The sequence below is a fragment of the Populus alba genome, chromosome 14 (genome assembly GCF_005239225.2).
Source record: "Populus alba chromosome 14, ASM523922v2, whole genome shotgun sequence".
Lineage (NCBI taxonomy): Eukaryota > Viridiplantae > Streptophyta > Magnoliopsida > Malpighiales > Salicaceae > Populus > Populus alba.
This window is the reverse complement of record NC_133297.1, coordinates 9,498,727-9,521,498: the sequence shown is the minus strand read 5'-3', so window position 1 is coordinate 9,521,498 and position 22,772 is coordinate 9,498,727. Positions and strand designations below refer to the sequence as shown.

Sequence of the window (22,772 nt, the reverse complement as noted above, 5' to 3'; positions counted from 1 at the left end):
AAATAATATTATTTTAATATATTCTAAATAAAAAATACTAATAACTAAACTCTTGCCCACATTAATTTAAGGTTTTCGCTGTCACTTAAAAGTTGCCCACCGGTTCTTCAGGGCAAGCATTTCCTGCTGTCTTACACTTGTCCCTCTCGGGTTGCGACACGTGTCAGGTCATCTTATAGCACACTCCAGTCGGATTTTTTCCAGCGGTCAACAGCAGCAGCTCTTCAAGTGATTCGACTGGAACCGATCGAACACACAAAAACAAAAAACAACAGCAGAAAGGGAAGAATTAGTGTCAAGTATGATCGCAGTTACGACAACAGAATTAGATGAACGACAAGGAGAACCCCTTCTACACAATCCCCGTTCGCTTTCCAATGAAGAAGAAGAAGATATCACCAACACGCCTTCAACCTCAGCATCCAACGCATCGCCACCACCAACTCAACGCCTCCTTTCTCTCGACGTTTTCCGTGGCCTTACCGTCGCTGTAATTAAGCTCAATTTCTCATTTCCATTTTAACAATTTTTGTTTCATTTGTATATATTTGATGATTAAGTTGTTCGACAGCTCATGATTTTAGTTGATGATGCTGGTGGAGCTTTTCCTTGTATTAATCACTCTCCGTGGTTTGGTGTGACGCTTGCCGATTTTGTGATGCCTTTTTTCCTCTTTGTTGTTGGTGTCTCTATCAGTTTAGTTTTTAAGGTAACAAAAAGTCTTCAACTGTTGCCTTGCTTCTTTTCTGCTCTTTCATTCATTTGTTGTAGTTCATAACAATTTTTTATTTTTTTGAGAAATAAGTTATTTTATATCTTTGAGTCGCGAGTAATTTGTGTCACCAAGCAGAAAGTATCTAGCAAACCAATGGCCACAAAGAAAGTCATACTGAGGACTTTCAAACTATTTCTTTTGGGATTATTGTTGCAAGGTATGTTACCATGCCCGTTCCTTAAATTCCTGAAATTAGCATTTTCAGTTTGCTATTGGATAGGCATTTGAATATTTCACGTGCATTGTGGATAACCAGTTTGTACTTTCGATAATAGGAACTGATAGTGTATATCTTCTTGGAAATTTGCATAGGTGGGTATTTCCATGGACGCCACGATTTAACATACGGGGTTGATGTGGGCAAGATACGTTGGATGGGCGTGCTACAGGTAGTTTTCCTGAATAAGCATTGATATCAGGCAAAACTTTTTTTTTATCAAACTTCTATTGCATGGCATCTACCAATACATTCTTCCGTTGGACCCTACCGACGTGATGGCATTATGTCACAGTTTACCTAGAATAGCTATGCCAGCACATGCTTGTATACCAACATGCATGCAAGCACCATTCATATATGGCATGTTAGATGTTCAGATCTACAAAATTTGCAGTGGAATTGGCTATCGGAATTAGAAATTAAGATGGATTGATTATAGAAGATTATAGGAAACCTTACTGATTTCTGAGTTTGTGAATTAGTGGCTCAAATAAGAGAACTTTGATTTTATAGAACCTCATCCATCATAGACAGTTATAGCCCGTTCTGCATTGTTAAAAAAACAATTTAATCCAATAGCTTAAGCTATTAAGTGAGGTCCCAAGATATGATTTATATTGTTCTTTAACACACCCCCTCAAGTGAAAACATTTTGGGCTTGAAACTTGCACAGACCCACATTATTTTGTGCTTAATTTTTTATTAAATAAATAGGGATGGTGAGATTCGAACTTGTGACCGCTTGGTCATCAAGGCTTTGATACCATGTCAAAGAACCAATTCAACCCAATAGCTGTAAGACTCATTATGCAACTTCTAAGAATTTCATCATATGATTGTGAAGCCTGTAAGACTCACATGTTTTACCTCAATAAAATTTCTTTTTGTAATGGTTGACAAATTCATAACTGGTATACTGTTGTAGACTTCATATTCCAATACAGTCACTAAACTTTGGCATCCTTTTGTTAATTGTAGAGGATATCCATTGGATATCTCTTTGCTGCAATGTCAGAGATCTGGCTTGTGGACAGGATCACGGTCGACTCACCTATGGCTTTTGTGAAGAAATACTACATCCAATGGTTGGTTCTCCTTTCTAGGATCTATACCATTTTCTTTACTCGTGCTGTTCTCGTGCAAGAAGACTTTTGACACAACAGGGGCAAAGCTTGATTGGGAAAAAATAATAAATATTTTAGCATTTTATATGGTGGAACACATTTAGTAATTGTGCACTAGGATTGAAAAGATAGAGGTCTGTGACAGGCACAGGAATCTTGCAACGGTTTGAGTGATAGAGAAAGGAAAAGATAAGGGAGAAAGGTAAAATGCAGTTAATCTTCTTTAGGTTTTCATAAGCGATCACATCTAGGTAAGAGAACAAGAAAGAACATAATAGTGCTGCAATTCCTTATATTACCATCCCTTGATCTAAAATAAAGCTTATAGATTACCCATCTCTTCCTAGACAGAAAAAATTGAATGCAGATAAACATCTTACTGCCACAAGCTGGTTATGGTAGAGAGATTGTAGAGATCAGTGAATAAGGCATTACCCCCTTTTAAAATAGCTTAGATCTTAGCAGAGATGAGAAGCAATGGGACTTGATGCCTCTGGATCAAGTCACTTGGCCTCTTTTTCTTGGTTTGTTCAGTTAAACAAAAATAAGTTCAAGCACTCATTAGCACCAGTAGACCTTGGATAAGTTTGCGCGCTTGAGACTGCCTATTTCCGGTGAATCTGAAATTACTAAGTGTCTTAACTTTTATTTAATTGTTCTGACTACTCTGAACCAGCAGTTGAGGAAATATGAAGTCCTAATAGGGCTCAAGTCAAATTTAGACCAAAAGTTCAAGATTCCTTTTACAAGTCTTTCTGTCTGCATCAGACTGCCAATTTTCTCCTTTTTTACATCAATACCGTGCTGGCATGATCTTTCTGGATCAGAGGAGCATTTTCTTCTGTGATTTTTTATACTATAATCATGCTATTGTTTTCAAGAATAACATGATTTTATAAGAATTTTAATTCCATTTTTGCATCATTATACCTAAATTCAAGGTTTAGCTTATTGTCCAACCATAATCTGAATGCTAGATAAGATAGTTTTATACATATCAGTGGCAAAGTAAATTTAGTTAAAAAGATCGTTACTTTAATGATTTTGATGATAAAGGTCTATGGTACATCGCTTCTAATTTTCTGCGAGTGTTCAATTTTTGTTTTGTTTTGCAGGATGGTTGCTTTCTTATTTTGCACATTTTACATGTGCTTGCTGTATGGCCTTTATGTTCCAGACTGGGAATTCGAAGTTCCAAGCACAAATCTGTTTGGATATGAATTCGGTACTAAAATTGTGAGTTGAGTTGTTCAATTTTTACCAGTTCATCTACCATGTATCATGGCACTATCCAGTAAAAGTTTGGTTATATCAGCAAAGAAGATGGTGTGATATTTTTCTTTTTTCAATCTGTCGCATAATGATTAGTTTTTATTGTTTCTGGGATTAGGCTTTGTTCGGTAAACTTTGTTACTGGGCCATTTTTCACTGGAAGTTTAATTTCTGTTGATTTGTCATCCACTTTCTTCTCAAACAATGTCCTTTTTCTCCATCGCTGTTTGCATTTTTTTTTTGACATGTCATTTAAAATTCTCTTGCCAAGGGAATCCAGACAACAATCAAATAGTTGTGAACCCATTTTCTTGAAATATATAATGGATGTCTTGTTTGATTTCTGGTCATCAGTATGACGGTCTTTCATCTCTTCTTTACTTTCAGCTTTTTACTCCAAATGAAACCAAGTCCCATGAGTCTATTGAACACTGTCAAAACTTTTTAATAAATTGAATTGCAATTGATGAAGAAAGTTACCAGGAAGAACCGTCAAACTAGACATGACAGCTAAGCTGGTTTGTTCAGTTGACTGCCCTTTCTTTATGGTTAAGTTTAATAACCAGGTGACTATTGAACTGAACTCTATTTTCGAAAGATGCAAGTTAAAACCTGATTTTCTTTCATCAGAATGTATTTATGGTTTTATCAATGTGAAGTAACATGCTATGGCAATAATTATTTCCCTTTCATGCTATTACCATTTTTTTCTAACGGAATTCTTGCTAATGTCAAGCTTTAATTCTATTATTCTCCCTCTCGTTTATGGAACTGATTCAAACCACCATATCATGTTTCATAGGTGAATTGTGGAGTGAAGGGCAGTCTTGAACCTCCTTGTAATGCAATTGGTCTGATTGACCGATTTTTTCTTGGTGAACATCATCTATATCAACATCCTGTGTATAGAAGAACAAAGGTGATGTTGCTTTCTAACAAGTAACAATTGCTTTCTTTCCTTCATCAGGGCTTCAACTCTCCACATAATCATTTGGCCGAAAGGATCTTGACATTAATTGTTTCACAGCATTGTAGTGTTAATTCTCCCGACTATGGACCTCTGCCACCAAATTCACCTGGGTGGTGCCTTGCTCCATTTGACCCAGAGGGCATCTTGAGGTCAGATAACTGCAGCGCTTTCTCTTGCTAATTTTTCTGAATTACCACAGATTATTGCTCCATTATAATAACACTCATTAAAGCCAAGTACCACCTTCAAATGCTTCACAGTACAAAAGAATGGTGATAAATCTGTTAACATGTCAGCAAATCATTGACTTTTGTTTTTGCCATTTTTTTAATAATGTCGATTTATTTTGTTTAACAACCTTTTTAACCATAGGAAACCACAATGAATAGTGTTGATTTCTTTTGTTTACAACCCTTTTCAGTTCTTTGATGGCTGCTATTACATGTTTTCTTGGATTGCAGTTTGGTCATATCCTTGTTCATTTCAAGGTATGACATATTGTAGTGCTTTTATGGATGTTTACCTTTTGTTCTTTACTATGTGTCTTTTACACCAATCTGTATTTATCCTGCTTCTTTGCTGCAGGGCCACATGCAAAGGCTGTGTTTGTGGTCTGTGTGCTCTTTCATCATACTAATTACTGGATATGTTTTTGAACTTCTGGGTAGATTTCCTATTTTAACTGTTTTAAACAGTAATGATCTCTTCCAGGATCCTCTCTGTTTCCACTAAATAATGTTTGTGAATATTTCAGGCGTTCCTCTTTGTAAACCATTATATACATTGAGCTATATGTGCATTACAGCTGGAGCATCAGGCTTGGCCTTAACGATCATCTTTTATATAGTAAGTTTATCATTTGAGTACTACCTAATAAACATAAAGATAAATAATGAATAAAAGACTTTTATCATTACATTGGGTAGTTTTCTGGTTGTTTAGCAAAACTCATGATATTAAATTGATATACAATTTACTTGCTTTCATTTGTTAAAAGAGGAGATCTTATTGACTCAAATCACGTAGCCTGAGCTATTCATATAATTTAACTGGGTTGAAGTCAAGGAAATTATGATAATAGAAACAGGCTGTTTCTTCTTGAATGTCATGTCTATGGACTGAAAGCTTTGACTCAGTTTTAGTGTAGTTTTATCTGTGTTCTTAATAGTCTTATTGGATACATTGACATGGCTTTTTATCAACTCACCATCAACAGGGAACATAAGTCGATCAAGAGAGCTTGATTTTTCTTGTTATGATTTCTAAGCATCTTCCTATCCTCAAATTCATGGAACTTGGTAAATTTGATTCTCATGTAGAGCTTTGGAATTATCTTGGCTTTTAAGATCGGGGAAGAAATAGCTTTTTGAGGATGTAGTGAATTTCCATGCCAGCTATAGGGGATTGGCTAAATCTTGGATCAATTTTGGGTGGTTGACAATATCAGAGTTTTAATCTTTTCCTATGACACGGCGTGCTTTTCATGCCATGGAGATGTTGGAACTATACAACTCTCAGTCCTATTGTTTTGTTATCCCGTTCCTTTTCTTTTCCTATTTTGACCCTGCTAGGGGGATGTGTATTGTATGCAATTGAGAGGTTATTGAAAACTAATAAGGAGATTAGCGTGAAAGAATTGTTTCAATTCAAACAATTTTATGCAGGTTGATGTCAAGCATTTTAGAAAGCCCACGATGATACTTCAGTGGATGGGAATGAATGCACTCATCATTTATGCGCTGGCTGCCTGTGACCTTTTCCCAGCAGCCATTCAAGGTTTCTATTGGGGTTCACCAGAAAACAACTTGGTAAGACTTTGTTTTCTATTTGGCTGCCAGCCCTGTTCTGTGTTATTCCTTCTCCACCGAATCCCTCCCCATAAGAAATATTTGTTCGCGTAATGGCTTGCTTTCTGTTTATCAGTGCAAGTTTCTGTGCTAACTCGGCAGGTGAACCCTCACGCAGAGGCGCACTCACACGCACACACAGATAGAGGATGGACCAGCTTACACGTTTAAAACTGTTATTATCACAATTTTTCAACCATTAATTTTCTTCAATCTAATGGCTAATACACGTTCACTATCTGGATATATGTATATATATGACTTTGTATGTCCTTGAAGGAAATTAGAACATACCAAAGTTACTTTTATAAAGGTCTATGGCATGCTGAACCAATAGTCTATGGCCTGAATGATTTGATGCTTAATACAGTTTATAGACTGACATTTCAACTAAATATGACTTGCAGGTTGATGATACAGAATCGCTGTTCCAAGTCATGCTCCATTCAAAGAAGTGGGGCACCCTTGTTTTTGTAATTGTGGAGATTTTATTCTGGGGCCTTGTGGCTGGTTTCCTACACTTGAAAGGCATTTATGTGAGACTCTGAAAGTATTGTAGATGCTGCTTTCCCCTGTGCAAGACTGTAAATTCTACCTTGTGAATAAAATACAATTTAATGATTGTAGCCAGCAGCATTGTTATTCCTTTAACATCGTCTTTTTGTTCAGTGATACGCCTGGTGATCTTTCGCTCGATCCTCAGAACCCCATGACGGTGGGATTTGATCCGAGCATCTGGCAGACATCTCCGAGCCTTCCTTTGTGTTGTTATATATGTGATTAGCCATCCATTACTGGTGTTAGGTAACGACCATCCTTTACTGGTGTTAGGTAACGAAGTGAGCTTTGGTGCTCGAGGCGTAGTCTAAATCCAACTTCTTTTTTGCACAGTTCTGTTAGGTATTTTGGTTGGAACCTTTGGGTTGGGTTTTTCTTACCTTTTTAAAATAATATTGTTTTTATTTATTTATCTTTTAACATTTGATTTTCTTAAACTTTCTATTTTTCTTTTTATATTCTCATTTAATCCTTACTTTATTATTAAATAAGATTAAGGAGATTTAAAAAAATATTTGGATGATATATTTTCATGGTATTGGAAAACATTGATTTTTTGAGTTGATCACTTTCAATTTTGTTTGTGGGTTTATTCATTATCATTGTATTTATTTTATTCATGTTATTACATTAATTGAGCATATTAAACTCAATCTAGTTGATGATTCAAGTGTCGGATTTTTCTTTGCTTTTTTAAGAACTCTTGCGTCACCTATGTTGGAAAAAACTTAGCCCGGCCTGAGCGTACCATAAGCCTTCTTATTAGTTTTCAACTATAAAAGGATACATGTCCACAATTAAGACCATATGCATGATATATAGAGATCCATTAACTAGAAAAAGAAGATGAAGAAAATCAAAGGAAAATATATGTTCAGCAGGTTTTGCTGAGCTTCAACTGGAAGTAAAAGAGTGTTATTCGGAGTTGCTCACTGTGCGCATATACAACGTCAATTTGGTTTCTGAAGGTAAATGATGCAGCAGAATTATTGGGGGTGGTACTGCTAGGAAAACCTACGCAATTCACATCACATGGTGTCTATAGAGATGATGGTGCATGCCTTTGAATTGAACCCTCCTAGACAAGCCATGCTCACGAAAACTATGTCCTGTCTTCATGTCTTGTTACGGTCTCACCTGTGCATGCACTGTTTCCAATCCTCATCCACTTTTAGACGGACGCAAGAGAAAAGGACGATTGAACTTCCTGTGCTTATATATGGACACAAATCACATGAATTACGGAGTTTGGTTCTTAGATATATGCCAAGACACATGTCCCCTTATGCAACCTTCAGGCAGGCAGTAGGCATTGCCCCCACCTAACAAGTAACATTGCACATACGTCGTCTGCAATTGTTTTGGTCTATCACTGATCTGATTTGACTAAATAAGAAAAATCCATAATCTGGGTTTCTGGTTCGTCCAACAAGAGAAAAGATTATAATCTGATAATCATTCATGGATTCGGATTAATTGAATTAGGGATGAAATCTTAGGATATCATATCATCTCAAGCCGCAAAGGTTTTTTTAGGTGGGATATGACAGAAATGCACTAATTAACTGGCCGGAGACGAAACTACAGTGTGTGTGTAAAGTTGACCTACCACAAGCGATCAATTCACAGCCATTCGCAGAGGCCTCAGTGCTGCAGGTCTTTATATATGCAGTAGGGCCTCTCAAGGATCGTGCAATCTAGCATGATATAATCTAGTACCACTTTATGTTGTAAAATAGCTTGAATACAGAGAACTTTATTCTACTTTGCTTTGAAATGACAAGATGTTTTGTTGTAACTTATCTAAATAATTATATTTTTTTATATTTTTTTAAGGGCAGCCCTTAAATTTTACAGGAATTATTTTTTCATAAACATCAATTTAATATTAACAAAAATTAATTAGAAAACAATGGTCACTTATTTTTTATATTCTAACTAATAGTTCAAAAGTTGACTTCGTAAACTACATTTATAAACAAGCGACACATTCAATGAATACAAATGCTTTCTGCTCTCCAACTTTTTTCTATTAAAACACTGTTGTGGGTCAGTTATTGCCTTCTGGAACAGGAAGGGACGGGCTAATCTTTTCAGCAGTCAATGGCTTTATGGGTGGCGCTAGTGTGAGGAAAATGAGAGATCAACAGAAAACAGAGGGAGAGATAGGTGAGGGTTTGCTCTATGGGTGTTGCTAGGTTTATGACAAAGGAGATGGTTGTGGTGGCAGTTTAGTGGTGGCTGGTGCTATGTGGTGGTGTTGGTGTGAGGGTAAGGGGGAGATCGACATTGGATAGAGGGGTGAGGGTTTGGTTTATGTGTGTTTCTTGTTTATGGTAGAAAAGATGGTTATGTCAGTGATGGTTAGTATTGCCTTAGGGAGGCTGCTGGATTCAAAAGGTTGTCGTAGGTCGTCCTGTTATGATCCACCTCACCTCGTCGTTTCTTGTCTCCATGTTTTATTTATTTATTAATTAATTAATATAGGTATCTGAATGTTCTTTGCATATATTAATTAATTTTATAAATTTTAAAATTAATAATTATATAAATCTTTAATGATTTAAAATTGATGAGGTCCGAACTAATAATTTTTAGAGAATAAATCTAACTTATTGTCTGTCTTTTTAAAATAGAAGAGAGAGAGATATCTGTGTAGAAATTATCTGAATTTTTTTTTAATTTTGATTTAAAATAATTATTGCTTGTTGTCACTGAATCAATGATATATTATTCATCCAAATATGTTAGTTGTTGGGTCTCGGCAATTGCTCATTAGATTTAGAGTTTTTTCTGTATTTTAGAACCTTGCCATTTAAAATTAATTTACATTGTTGAAATGGTTTGGTATATGGTGGAGAAGAAGAAAATGAATAAGATCTTAATTAAATTTATTATTTTTTCTATTATTGATTTTAATAAAATACACATACTTATATATATATATATATATATATATATATATGATTAACTTGTAATATTTCAAATTCTTTTATTGAATAAGTTCACCACTGGATATGTAAAGTGAAATTAACTATATAAATACTAGTGTGCAGAGTAGTTTAATTTTTTAAAATATAAAGGGAATGTGATGCCATACTAAGAATATAGGATCATGTTTGTCAAGTTTTTTAAAGTATTTTATAGGTATTTTGAGTAAAATCAAATGGGTTGAAAAAAAAAATTAGATTAAAAAATTATCAATTTTGATTTTCGAGTCATCATTATGGTTAGAATCTGAAAAAGAGCAAATGACACATTATTTACTTTCAACTTTTTCAAAGAATTGTGGTTGAATTACTGATTAAGGAAACAAAGGACCCCCCTCCAAATAGGCTAGGAGCCCTTGCCTAACTTACTACGCCTAACAACATCTAATCTTTTTCTTCTTCTTTTTTTTTCCTTTTAATTTTTTTTATTTTAATTAATATTTTTTTATGATTTTTTTAAACAATATTTTTTTAATTTATATTTAAATTAATACTCTTTCTCGCTAGTTTTTACTTTATATCTAGTGCTTACTGTCATTTTTTTAAATAAATCAAATAATAATTGAATTCTAAGTAATAATTCAATACTATAATAACTTCAAATACACGTGCTAACATAACATAGACATTCATATTTTACCTTAAAAAAAGGCAATTCAAGTGACTTATTATTAAAAAAAAATTGACTAATAAAGAAAAAAAATAGATAGTTAATTAGATTGCTTCGTAGTGTTTCTAATAATTAAATAATTAATAGAAAATAAAAATACCATTTTAGCTTTTAAACAGCTTAACACTACCAGCCCCAAAGCATGTAAAATCATAAATATGTTTAGGAACGCAATATAAATTATATTTTTAAAAATTTTAATTTTTTATTTAAAATGAAATATTTTTATATTTTTAGATTGTTTAGATGTGTTGTTGTAAAAAATAATTTTTTTAAAATAAAATAATTTTATTTTAATATATTTTTATATAAAAAAAACATTTTAAACCATTATTAATATCGCTTTCACAATCTAAAAAAGAACTTAAATATCCAATAAGCCCAATAAAATTATATAATATTATTATCCCTTTATGCTTTCCAACATGATGAAGACGAAAACAAGTGTGCTCTATATGAAATAGTGGTTGATGCCTATATAGGGTTTTCTCTTCGACCGCTAATTTTTGCCGAAGTGAAAAAGAGAGTGGATGATATTGGATGCAACGCTGTTAATATTAATCAGGTAAAACACTAATTACTGTATATCTCCTCACAAAATATGATGTACTCATTGTTCACAAGTGTTTTTATTTTTCATTTAGCTTATTATAGAACTAAATTATAAGCCAATTTAGACTAATTTATCATGATATGGTAAGATTGAGAGACAGGTTAAAAAAAAAAAAAAACAAAGAAAATAAGTGGCTTTTTGGGACTTTAGGGGTTAAATATTCATTTTTCCTTTAAAAAACAAAACCAAAAGCATGCTATTAGGGGTAATTTAGTAACTCTGCAATAGTTCATTTATCATTGTCAAATTTAAAAAGGGCAATTATATCCTTTTGCTTGCTTTTATAATACAGTAAAATAATTATTATACCCTAAGATTCAAACTCTTTTAAAGCTTGCGTGCAAGAATTTTTTATCTTTCTCATATTTAAAGAGCAGTAAAATGATTTATATGCTTTTAAAAGTGGAATTTCTTATAGCTTATATTCAGGGGTATTTTTGTATTTGCACTCATGATTATTTTATATATATTATCAAGTTGTTTAGGAGCAAATTTTATAATTTAATATATATAAGTATTATTAAAAAATAATGCCTTGACACATGGGTGATCATTACATCATTCGAGCAATGCATGTGGGGTTGTCTGTGCACCAAACATTGCATTTTACAAAAATGTTTGGATCATTTTGGTGTCATCTTTGTGGTGAGCCGATGCGTGTGGCCAATGATCATTTAGTTTGGCATGAACAATCTTTCTCCTCTTCTAATATCTCTAATCCTTAATTTTAATGCTTGCCCCTTCAGAATCTCAAAGAAACCCGTCAATTTGTTATTTCTTTGAATTTGGTCTTTATTACCTTTTATTAATTTTTTTTTATTCAAAATAATTTATAAAATTGAAAATTTCAATTCCTCGTTCAAATTTTTCATCTTTTAAGTTTGGTCCATTTTTTTTTAATTACTATTTGTTTTGTTTGAGATAATTTTTCAAATTTATTTTTTCACAATTTCATCCTTAGGTTTCTTTTTCGATCAAATTTAATCTTCATTCTTTTGATTCCTATATTTTTCACTTTGGCAAGTTTTTTAATTTATTTCATACATCAACATTAAATTGATTTGAAATTAAGTTTTTAAATTGAGCTCCAATATAAAATTTCATAAGTTGAGTTTTAAAGATTAATTTAGGTTTAGAAGTTTGCTCCGATTATCTTTTTTTTTTTTAAAGCTAATGTATTTTTAATTTCAGACTTCAATATTTATTCAATTAAAGATTGATCTTGGTTATTTTTTTATTTGTTTTTTATAGAATGTTTCACTAATTTTGAAAATGATCAAAGTTATCTAGGTTTTTTATTGTAATTTAATTTGACATATTTTTTAATTTAATTTTTTTTATTTCATCCTGCAACATTAGATTGATTTTAAATTATTATATTTTTAGTTTTTCATTCAATATTGAGTTGTTTTATAGTTTTATTCAATTTGCTTTTGTTGATGAATTGTTTTTTTTTACCTTTTATTAACATGAATAATTGTTTGATTAAACAAAAGAATTATTATAAGAAACAGAGTTATTAAACATGACTTAGTATATGATTCATGTTGCAAGATTAAATATCCTAATTTTAGTTTTTTTAATTAAATATCAATTTAATTAATTAGATTGGTGTATATGTTTTTTTAATTTATAATTGAGATTTTTTTTATTTGAAAAAACGTTTGAAAAACTTTGTATATTCATTTTTTACTAAAAGAATTATCAACCCACAGTGGAGCAACTGTTAATTAGTATGTAATGTACTAAAGTAGATCAACTATGCACTGTAGCGTGTGAGAGCTTTTGACCATGGATTTCAATAGTTGAATGGTTGTTCTATCCTTTGTTTTGGTTGATTGAAGGCTAATACGGTGTATGAGATCAGGTATTGAGCTTTTGGCAAATAATAGCTTTTACATAAGGATTCTAATTATTCAATAAATTTAATTGTTAAAAAGTTGTTTTGCCCTTTGGTTTGTATTGGGATTGTAGGATGCTTTAGGAGGGGTATTTAAGGTTCGCTTGCTTAATTGTGGGTTTTTTGCTGTGTTTTTTTTTTTTTTTGGTCTCCATATGGTGGTTTTTTCTGCCACATTTGTTTTTTGTCATTTTGGTTTTGGATTTGGTATTTTTTTTATCCGTACCTTCCTTTTATGAGCCACATTAATTGACAGAAAAGAATTAGTGTAGAGTATATAGAAAAAAAATATTGTATAATTATGGGTTATAAAGCATTATTGTTTGGATTTAACCATTCTTTTTTCTTGGCTGTTATGAATTACAACTAACATCTCTTTTCTTGGGATCTCACAATCCCTTTGTGTTTGGTTCTTGGGGTTTGGCTTGGACATCAACTTTCTTGGATTTATTCTTGTGGATTAAGTTACCATCTTTATATATATATATATATATATATATATATATATATATATATATATATATAATATTGTTGCTCATGTTTAGTGATTCAGATGTTTGCTTCTTTTTTTTCATGTGCTTTTGTTGGATGATCTTTTCTTGAAACCACTCAAAAAAATAATAATTAAAGATTGGTGTTTGGTTTGATTGTTGATGAAAGTGAATGGTTAGTTTTGTAGATACAAGTTCCCTTGATCAGTTTTATGGCGATGTTTGCTATATAATTTGACACTTTTTCATCATAGTTAATGGAATTATGTATTATCTTTTTGGTCTTAAAGATAGTTGAGGTGAGTTGGAATTGGTTTTGTTTTGATGATTATGTTTGGTCATTTTGTCTTGAAAATTAAATCTATCATTTGTAGTTGAGTGTATTAGTCATGTTCGGTGGTTTAGAAATTAGTCTATGTTTCATATGCTTATGATGGATGATTTTGTGTTGAAATTAATTAAGAAAATTGAAGGATTAATGTTTTGTTTGATTGTTGAGGAAGGTAAATAATTATTACCGTGGATATTAGTTTTCTTACCCATGTTTTTAATTTTTCTTTTATATATATTTGGGTGATGGGTTTCTTGAAAAACAAGATTGTTTTTTTTTTGTTTTGTTTTATTGGCTCTAGAATGTACTACCTAGTCAATCATTGTATTTTTGTGTTGACAAGGATAATGGCTAGAATGAATATAATTTGAGAATGGTTGAAGGTTGCTGCATGTTTACTGTTCTAGTGTTTGTTTGTTCCATTATTCTGATTTTATTTTTTGTGTTTATTGACATATGTTATACTGTGCATCCTTGCTGGGAAGCACAGTGTTCTTTGTTGCTGTTTAGAAGCTCTTTTTTTTTATACTGGATAGCTAGGTTTAATCTTTAGAACATACTGTTTTTTCACTATTGTTCCAAGCAGTGCGCACAATTGAGCTAGTATATTGCTATACCAAGGAGTACGTAGACATACAGTTCAAAAGAAAGGAAAAGGGAGGAAGCACATTGGTGTCGACTCTTGAAGCATTTTCAGCCACCATACAAGGTCTCCTAGGCCCTAGCTAAGAGATGCCAAGATGCTCTTACTGGTTTAGGTTTGTCTTATTGAAGATTTGAAACATATCATTATCTTCCCGATCGAGAGATAGTCTATCGAATGAGACATTCGCGTGCGAAGGGGCACCAGCACAAAGTGTCTTGTAATGAGATAAGAAGCTGCTCCAGGACATCGCTGTTGCTAATCTACCAATTGACAGATAACACACACATGCAATTCTTGATACTCTCTTTGTTGTCATTAATTATGGTATCAGACTCTCTCCCCGAACCCTAATTATTATTCTGATCATGTTTTTTTTCCACCAGTTTTCATCCGTTATAAGAGCATCTCCATTAAATGATAGCGTTTGGTATTTAATTAAGATGTGATGAGCATTTTCTAGATGTGCTTATAAAAACAGTAATATTTGTATTATTTCACTCTACTTTAACTCACCAAAATCAAATAATTTAGATATTATAAATGATAGGCTAGCATCCAACCCAGCATCAGCATGTCTATATTGGGGTATGATTGTGCTGACATTGCTAACCCAACGCATTTAAAATTTCATGAAAATTATACTCATATATTTTTTTTAATCTAATAATTTTCGATAAAAATATACTGATAAAATTTTAATTCATTATCATTATGATTACCGTAACGGTTTCATGAAAATTATACACACACACACAGAACCAAGGTTTTTTTAACAGTAAAAAGAGTTGCATTAATAAAGGTAAAAATCAAGTTACAAGGCAGGTTTTGTCTAGACTAGATATGCTATAAGGAATTCAATTCAAACAAACGATGGTCTTCATATTATGATTCCATGATGTCACAAATAAACTAAATTCATGTAGCATGAGACAAGAGGGGTTTTTTCAAAAAAGAACATGGTTAGTAAAAAATATAAAAAAATTAAAAAAATTAAAAATTTATTTTCTAAAATAGCATAATTTTATGATACGAGCATGCATGCATGACTTGGACAACCATAAAAGTACGGTAATAAAGACTATTTTTCCAAGTTTTTATGATTGGTTGCATATATTATAATTGTTAAAATCATGAGTTAACTCATAACATGTATCTAATATGCAAAATAAGACTAAAAACTCGAAAATCAATAAAATTGAACTTAATTCATGCAAAATCGGTAAAATCGATCTGATTTTATGAGTTTATTAAATTTATGATATTAACCAAGTCAGGTATACAATTGGCCTTAAAATATCTGCTTATCAATTTTTCAAGATTAAGCATATCTTTCAAACTTACGTTGGATAGAGTTAAAATTTTACAAGAAAAAATAAATACATGAAAATATATTATAGTAAATGTTTAGGTCAAATGGAGTTCGAGAATATAATATTTCAAGGAGTCAAAGTTAGTAGACGAATCTTGTTATATCTGTCAAACTAGACCCTCGTGTATTGTTTGAAATATATCTAGAGCTACTGATAAAATTTTACTACAATTAAAGTTGAGTTGAAAACTAGACATTTGAAGCTTTCCAACCATATATCATAGGCCCAGTAATTCATTTAGACGAGAGAGAATGATATGTTTAAAATTAACACTCAAATTTGTTAAGAATATGCGAAAATTAAAAATTCAAGCTACATGGAAAAAATTTAACAAGAATTTTTTTTATTATTTTTCTATTCTATTCTATTTATTAATCCAAACCCTCTTTCAACTATTTTTATGTTTTAATTTTTTTTAATTTTTAATTTTTTTTTATTTCAAATTAATATTTTTTGATATTTTTTTAAATCACAAATATTTAGATTAAAAATAAAAAAAAATTATTGTTTTAATATATTTAAAAAAAAAAAAAAAAAAAAAAAAAAACGAAGGATAACAACAGCGGCAGCGAGCCTACCCAGCCATGCGCGGGTTGTAGTGGCCGACAGCCTCTCTTGTCGATGAGCTAACGAGGAATAGCGTCCCAACACGTCTTGTTGATAAAGATTAGCATACAAAGGACAACAAATGATTTTGCGCTTTTTTTTTTTAAAAAAAAAAAAATAGAATATGATTCTTTTCAGCCGGAATGTTAAATTTTTTTTTTTTTTTGATTTTTTTGATTTTTAATTATTTTGATATGTTAATATTAAAATAATTTTTTAAAAAAAATATATTATTTTAAAATATATTAAAATAAAAAATATTTTAAAAAATAATTATTACAACTATCCTAAACCACCCCTTATGCTCTTTAAAAATGAAATCCTTGTATCTTTGATAGATGTTTTGCTCCTCTGAATCTTGGTTAGTTATTATAAAATTAATAAGAAATAATTTATTTTCTTAATCTTTTTAAAATATAGTGTAAAAAAATTTTTACTTAAGAAAATTATAATATTGATTGAGAATAATTCAGTCACAGTTAAAAAATTTCTTTTAACCATGACTATATACCGAGGAGTACCTTCCGACGACTGAGTGGCCAGCCAAGGGTATGCTGTGAAGTTTCATAGGGTTCACCTATACTCGGCAGCTATAAATCTTTAGTTGCAAGGGCTCGCCATGTGCGGTCTCTTTTTAGAGTATGTTTTGGAAATGTGTTGAAATAGTGATTTTTCAAATTTTAATTTTTTTATTTAAAATTAATTTTTTATATATAGTTTTAGATATGCGGTGATTTTAAAAATATTTTTTAAAAAATAAAAAAAATATTATTTTAATATATTTATAAACAAAAAATACTTTAAACAATAATCATTATCACATTTCAAAATATACTCTTAATAAATTTAGTTAAAACCTTAATAGTTAGTGAGTTGAACAATGATTGATTGTGATACTGTGTATAGCGAAGATACCAGGTTTTTCAGTATTCAAAGATTCTACAAAATAAAACACAGTAAACTATATATATATAAAAAAAAAACTTTAAATTTGAATGTTTTTGAATAATATAATAATAGAGACCGAAAGCCTACAAACAAAATAAATAGTTACTCTAGTTAAAGGCTAAACTAGAAAATAAAACAGACTAGAAATTCAAAATTAATAATATAAATACAAAAAATAAGGGGAAAAAAACGAGAAATTCTTAATTCCTAAACAGGAGCAATCCAAGATGATTCTGCATATTCAAAAAAAAAAAAAAAAAGAGCCCATAAATGGATCTTTAGTGTGGATTTTAAGCTTGAAAACAGTCTTTAATGGCAACAGGCGATAACACATGATGTAAGCCTCTGAATTAGCTTTCTAAATTGATAAGGTCCTGTACATATTTATCTTTTGAATTGATTTCTTCACAGTTGCGTTCTTGTGCTGGAAGATATATAATACTTAAGATAACACCATGAATTTAAAATTACAATCATAAAATTAAAGGAACTATATTGTTTTTAGATTCATTTAGATTAAGATTTAATGGTAAATAATATAAAGAAGTGCTTTATACTTAAAAAAAGAGATAGAAAAAATAAAATCATATAATAGTCGCATAATAATGTACTTTTATCATTAAAACTGAAAAAATCAGTTAAAAAAGTTTTGAAAATAGTGTTCTATTAAACAATGTAAAAGAATAAGTTTAATAATAAATGTACCATGGTACATATGCTTAAATTTAGATTAAAAAAAAAAACTTTGCATTTTTAAAAATTACTAAAGTAATGATTACTCTTTTAATAATTCATCTTTAATCCTAACCTCACACTAAATACAATCTTAGAATAAAATTGTATAAAATCAACTAACAATCTTTCATATTTATTTAGTTATTCTAGTTATAAAAAATAAAATCATATTGTACTTTTTCCATTAAATCTCGGCTTAATTAAATGTTAATTCTTGACACGCGTTATACACGTGTTCACCACTATCCATGCATAGCGGGAGCTTTTTTCTCAATCAATAGCTATTTTCGATCAATATATTACTAACGTTCACCAACCATCCCACCAATAACAATGTCAAACACTACAACAAAAAATAAATATCAATATTTTCATCAATCAATCATAACATCACTTTTCATGTTCGAGATGAGCTGATGTGATCCAAGTCTACAAATAACTTAGGTCACTAGTTAAAAACAGTCTTCTCAAATTGCAAATCTCTACCCAACAATTCTTCACATGTTCTCTCAACTTCGTCTGATGTCGTAAGATTCAATTTTCTCTTGTATTTCACTTGCTGTCAAGTTTTTTTATATATATATATATATTGTTTCTCTCATGTCATTACTAACTTAAACATTAAAGAGTTTCTCATTTTATGAGAGACTTATTTTTTTAGGAATACTCAAGTCTAAACCTGAAGTTCAACTCACACGTCTGGCCAACAGACCATGAAAAACCTAATTTATGTGTGAATTTCTTCTTGACCTCATTAGTGATGTTGTTTATGGGAAACTAAACAAACAAAAAATCATTCTCTTTCATTTCTCTTTTCATGGATGAAGAAACTCCAAGTCAACGAAGAATAATTAATCTCTCGTGCACAAAAAAAAGATCTAAAGATCTAGGTGTGAGACAAACTCTGTAACTTCTAGAGTTCATGAGTAAGAGCACAACTCCTGCTAAGTAGGAGAATCCTTACTTTGTCATAGTTAATTGCTCTTTCGACTCTCTAAAGATTATGTATTTGTAAAACCTAGCTTGGACAACTATAAAGGACTTACAAACACTTAAGAACACATATAAAATATGAAAAGTATCATAGAACTCATCACACAAGACATTGATGTTATGTGCAAAAAATTTCAACAAAATTTCATGAATTTGCATGAGCATGGTACCACAATCTAAAATCTGACTCTATTGTCTACTTTTGTGATCTTAACTTTAAACTTATCATCGACTTCAGCTCAAGCATTCCAAGTAGAAAAATCACAACAAAGCTTTTCGCCATCATACAGTAGAGGATGAGAGCATTTAGGCTTATTTCTAAATGTTCAACAAAAAAGTGTTCAACATGAAAAACTCATCAAGCCTATTTTCATATAAGTCTTGATTAATAAAGTCTACAACTATTTTTTATGAGAAATGTTATAAACTCTCATTGACTGAAATCTTCAAAGCATTAAACAAAAAATGAAGAATTATATCAAGATAGAAGAAATCAATGTGACAAACACAGACACCCTCGTTTCCATTCACAAGGAAAGTTTCCATGATGCCATTAGTCTCTCATAAGAGCATCCAAAAAGAAAGCCAAAGAGCACATCTATGATCACCTAAAAATCTCTAACCTCGTGAGTACATCTTTAACCACCACATAGAATAAAGTGTTAGTTATTATCAAAATGAAAGAACTTATACAATATCCACCCCCATGAAAAGTGGCATGAACATGAGAAACCCTAACAATTTCTGTCTTTTTCACCATGATCATGGGCATGACATTGAGGAATGTCATGTCCTGGAAAAGGATATAGAAATATTGATTGCAAAATGGTATCTCTAATAGTTTGTGAGAGAAAAAACAAAATTAAAGCAAGAAACATAAGAAGTCTGCATACTTGATGAGCTATTTGGGATCAAATTATCCACAAATTATCCCATGCATTATGTTTCTATCTTTTGAATTTTTAATAAGAACATAGTAATTTTTCTCTATATCTTCATGTCTCTAAGAGGATATAGAAATATTGATTGTAATAGGGTACCTCCAACAATTCATGATAAAAAAAAATAAAACTAGAGCAAGAAATTAAAAAAATCTGCACAGTTATTATGTTATTTAAGATCAAATAACCCATGTATTGTATTTCCATGTTTTAAGTTTTTAATAAAAAAGAATAATTTTTCTCTATATCTCTATGTCCTAAAAAATGTCATCATAAAAAATCTTCATGTCTCAAGATGTATCTCTATGAAAAGTCTTTATGTCTTTAAACGTGTCGACAAACAATCTACATGTCTCAAAATATATCTCTATGAAAAATCTACATGGTTTCCATAACTGATTGTCTGCATGTCCCTGTGATCATTTATCTTCAGGTCCCTTTATGTCTCCATGACTAGTTATTTTTGAAAAGATTAGGGATCTTTTTAGAAAAATATTATTGACAAAATTTATTTAAAAAAAATCTCATACACGAAACATTAAAATGTAGATGCAGCCACAAAATCACGATAATTCATCTTTCATGTAGATATTTTCATGTAAATGTACATGTAATATTTGTACAAAATAAGTAAATATTCATCTCCTTTTCTCTCTGCTAGTTAAGAAGATTTATGGGTGTACACAAATGAAATTAAACAATATTTTTTTCTAAGAAAATGTTGTTTAATTTGCGAAAATTGGAATCACTATTTCCCTATAAGAAAAAAAGTTGTTTAATTTGCGAAAATTGGAATCACTATTTCCCTATAAATAGGAAAGATACACGCCCTCGTATATGCACATGAAATTCGAGTCCCCTAAACACACATGGCAGAGAGCTCAACCCCGTTCCAAGAATCTGACGATAAGGCCACATCAAAACTAAAGCTTTTCGGTTTTCCATTGACTGAGCAAGATGAAATCCTATCAAAAACAGAAAATACTTTAGGAAACAGGAAATTCGAGTGCCATTTTTGCCACCGAGCTTTTGCCAACTCACAAGCACTAGGAGGCCATCAAAATGCTCACAAAAGAGAGCGCCAAAGAGCAAGACGTACCCAATACCTTTGTGACCGACGCCTCATGGCAGCTGCACAAGTTCTTTGCTCACATGCTGTCAAATCACCACCCTTCATTTATCCAACGGGATTGATCGCTAGCAATAGTACCGCTGCTGCTGCTGCTGAATGTAGGCCCCAAATAGCAAGTGATTACCCATCTCAGCCCTCGCTGATTCCTTCATCTCCTCCTGATCATCACTCTCCTTCTCAAATTTATATCGCACAACCATTACATGATGCAGATACGAAGCCATCTTTTATTAAAGTTCCTGGTAAATTATGTTCCAATGATGACGATGTAGGGGTTGATCTCTGTCTCAAACTCACTCCCTCTGGTTAGATGATCAGATCGAGTGCCTGTATGTGCATGTTGTGAAATTTTGTCTTTCCATGGAAATATTTTTAATGTTTGTGAGTTTAAACTTCGAAATTTCTTGATGCGAAAGCTCTATATATGCATGTGCCATTTTGCTCCATTTTAGTTTATGAGTTTAAACTTCGAAAATTTCTTGATGCGAAGGCTCTATATATGCATCTGCAATTTTGCTCCATTTTAGTTGCTCCTAATCAAGCATGTCATGTGTCATTTTGGCCTAGCTGCCATCGTAACAAATCAACAAGGAAGGTAGTTAGTTTATGTTTGCTGGTGATCCTATGAGCAAGCAAAAATAGTAACTCAATGCTGCTGTCAAAGAACAACGTCTTGATATAGATTTGAACGATTACATAAAGAAGGTATACAGAAATTGCTTTGATGAACTTGATCTGTTTCTAATATCGTTATCGGTTTGGACACTGAAATTATGCAAATCGAAGAAGAGGATTTCTATTTTTCTCTTATTGTTTTTTCAAAACATCCTTGAAAAAACTATGATATTACCCACCAGAATTATTTCAATTTCTAAAGATATATGTTGTAGAAAGAAATGGAGTTTGGAATGTCAAATCTCTCCTGGACGACATCGTTTCTAATCAACAAGGACAAATATAGAACAAGTGCTACAATGTCCAAGACTAAACCATCCATTGTTGATGTTTTTTTTTATGCAGCTCTGAAGTGAACTCCTCTGTGAAGAGAGAGAGAGAGAGAGAGAGAGAGGGAGGGAGCAGTCGTACGTATGCTTCTTTTTTTTTAATCTTTTCCCTTAAATGGCTAGGGGGCTTAGCCCGCGTCCACAGGCCTGACGCCGCGCTAAGGCCACACTCCTTTTTTATTCTTTAATATATTTTTTAGCAATCTTTTATACTGAATTTTCATCAGTTTGCTGATAAATATATTTTTTAAATAACACTACACATCCTTGAAATTATGTTAAATAACATTATAATATAGTATTAAACATTAAAAAAATTAAATCCGTCGCATAAATTTAACTAGACTAAGTTTTTATTTTACTTTATACTAGTCTTAATAAAAATATTTCCAATAACACGTGAAAATTTTCATAAATAAATGTAAATTAATAATTATTGATTTATAGATACGATGTTCATGATTAAAAAAATGTAAAAATAAAAATATTAAAGTTAAAAGAGGGAAAAAAAAAAACAATGCTTTTATGAGTTCGGTGTATTTATACATTTAAAACTTGAAATTTTTTCATGTATTATTGGTGAAAAGATCAGTTTAACTAGTTATGATAGCTCTTGATTGATATGCTTGTGTCATG

At 31.4% G+C, this 22,772-nt stretch overlaps 2 protein-coding genes and 1 long non-coding RNA gene across 7 annotated transcripts; all 3 read left to right on the top strand.

Moving 5' to 3' along the window:
- The first annotated feature begins 111 nt into the window (after positions 1-111).
- On the top strand, positions 112-7,203 carry LOC118041029 (uncharacterized). Of its 5 annotated transcripts, XM_073404401.1 has the most exons (14): positions 112-490; positions 572-709; positions 824-932; positions 1,088-1,164; positions 1,974-2,080; positions 3,235-3,355; positions 4,194-4,310; positions 4,419-4,510; positions 4,783-4,849; positions 4,947-5,025; positions 5,116-5,207; positions 6,026-6,169; positions 6,616-6,744; positions 6,878-7,203. In XM_073404401.1, exons 1-14 carry the CDS (start codon positions 302-304, stop codon positions 6,878-6,880), a joined length of 1,464 nt encoding a protein of 487 aa, XP_073260502.1. In that variant the 5' UTR covers positions 112-301; the 3' UTR covers positions 6,881-7,203. The 5 variants fall into 5 exon arrangements, with proteins under 5 accessions (XP_073260502.1, XP_034904015.1, XP_073260501.1 ...); XM_035048124.2 differs by lacking the exon at positions 6,878-7,203 and having other exon boundaries at positions 851-932; positions 6,616-6,859; XM_073404400.1 differs by lacking the exon at positions 6,878-7,203 and having other exon boundaries at positions 6,616-6,859.
- Positions 7,204-10,778: 3,575 nt separating this feature from the next.
- Positions 10,779-14,784, top strand: LOC118041031 (uncharacterized). The gene is made up of 2 exons (XR_004686238.1): positions 10,779-10,991; positions 14,348-14,784. It is a non-coding gene; the product is annotated as an uncharacterized lncRNA (long non-coding RNA).
- Positions 14,785-20,827: 6,043 nt separating this feature from the next.
- On the top strand, positions 20,828-21,578 carry LOC118041032 (uncharacterized). The gene has a single exon (XM_035048126.2). The coding sequence runs from the start codon at positions 20,870-20,872 to the stop codon at positions 21,440-21,442; it is 573 nt and encodes a 190-aa protein (XP_034904017.1). The 5' UTR covers positions 20,828-20,869; the 3' UTR covers positions 21,443-21,578.
- The last annotated feature ends 1,194 nt before the right edge of the window (positions 21,579-22,772 follow it).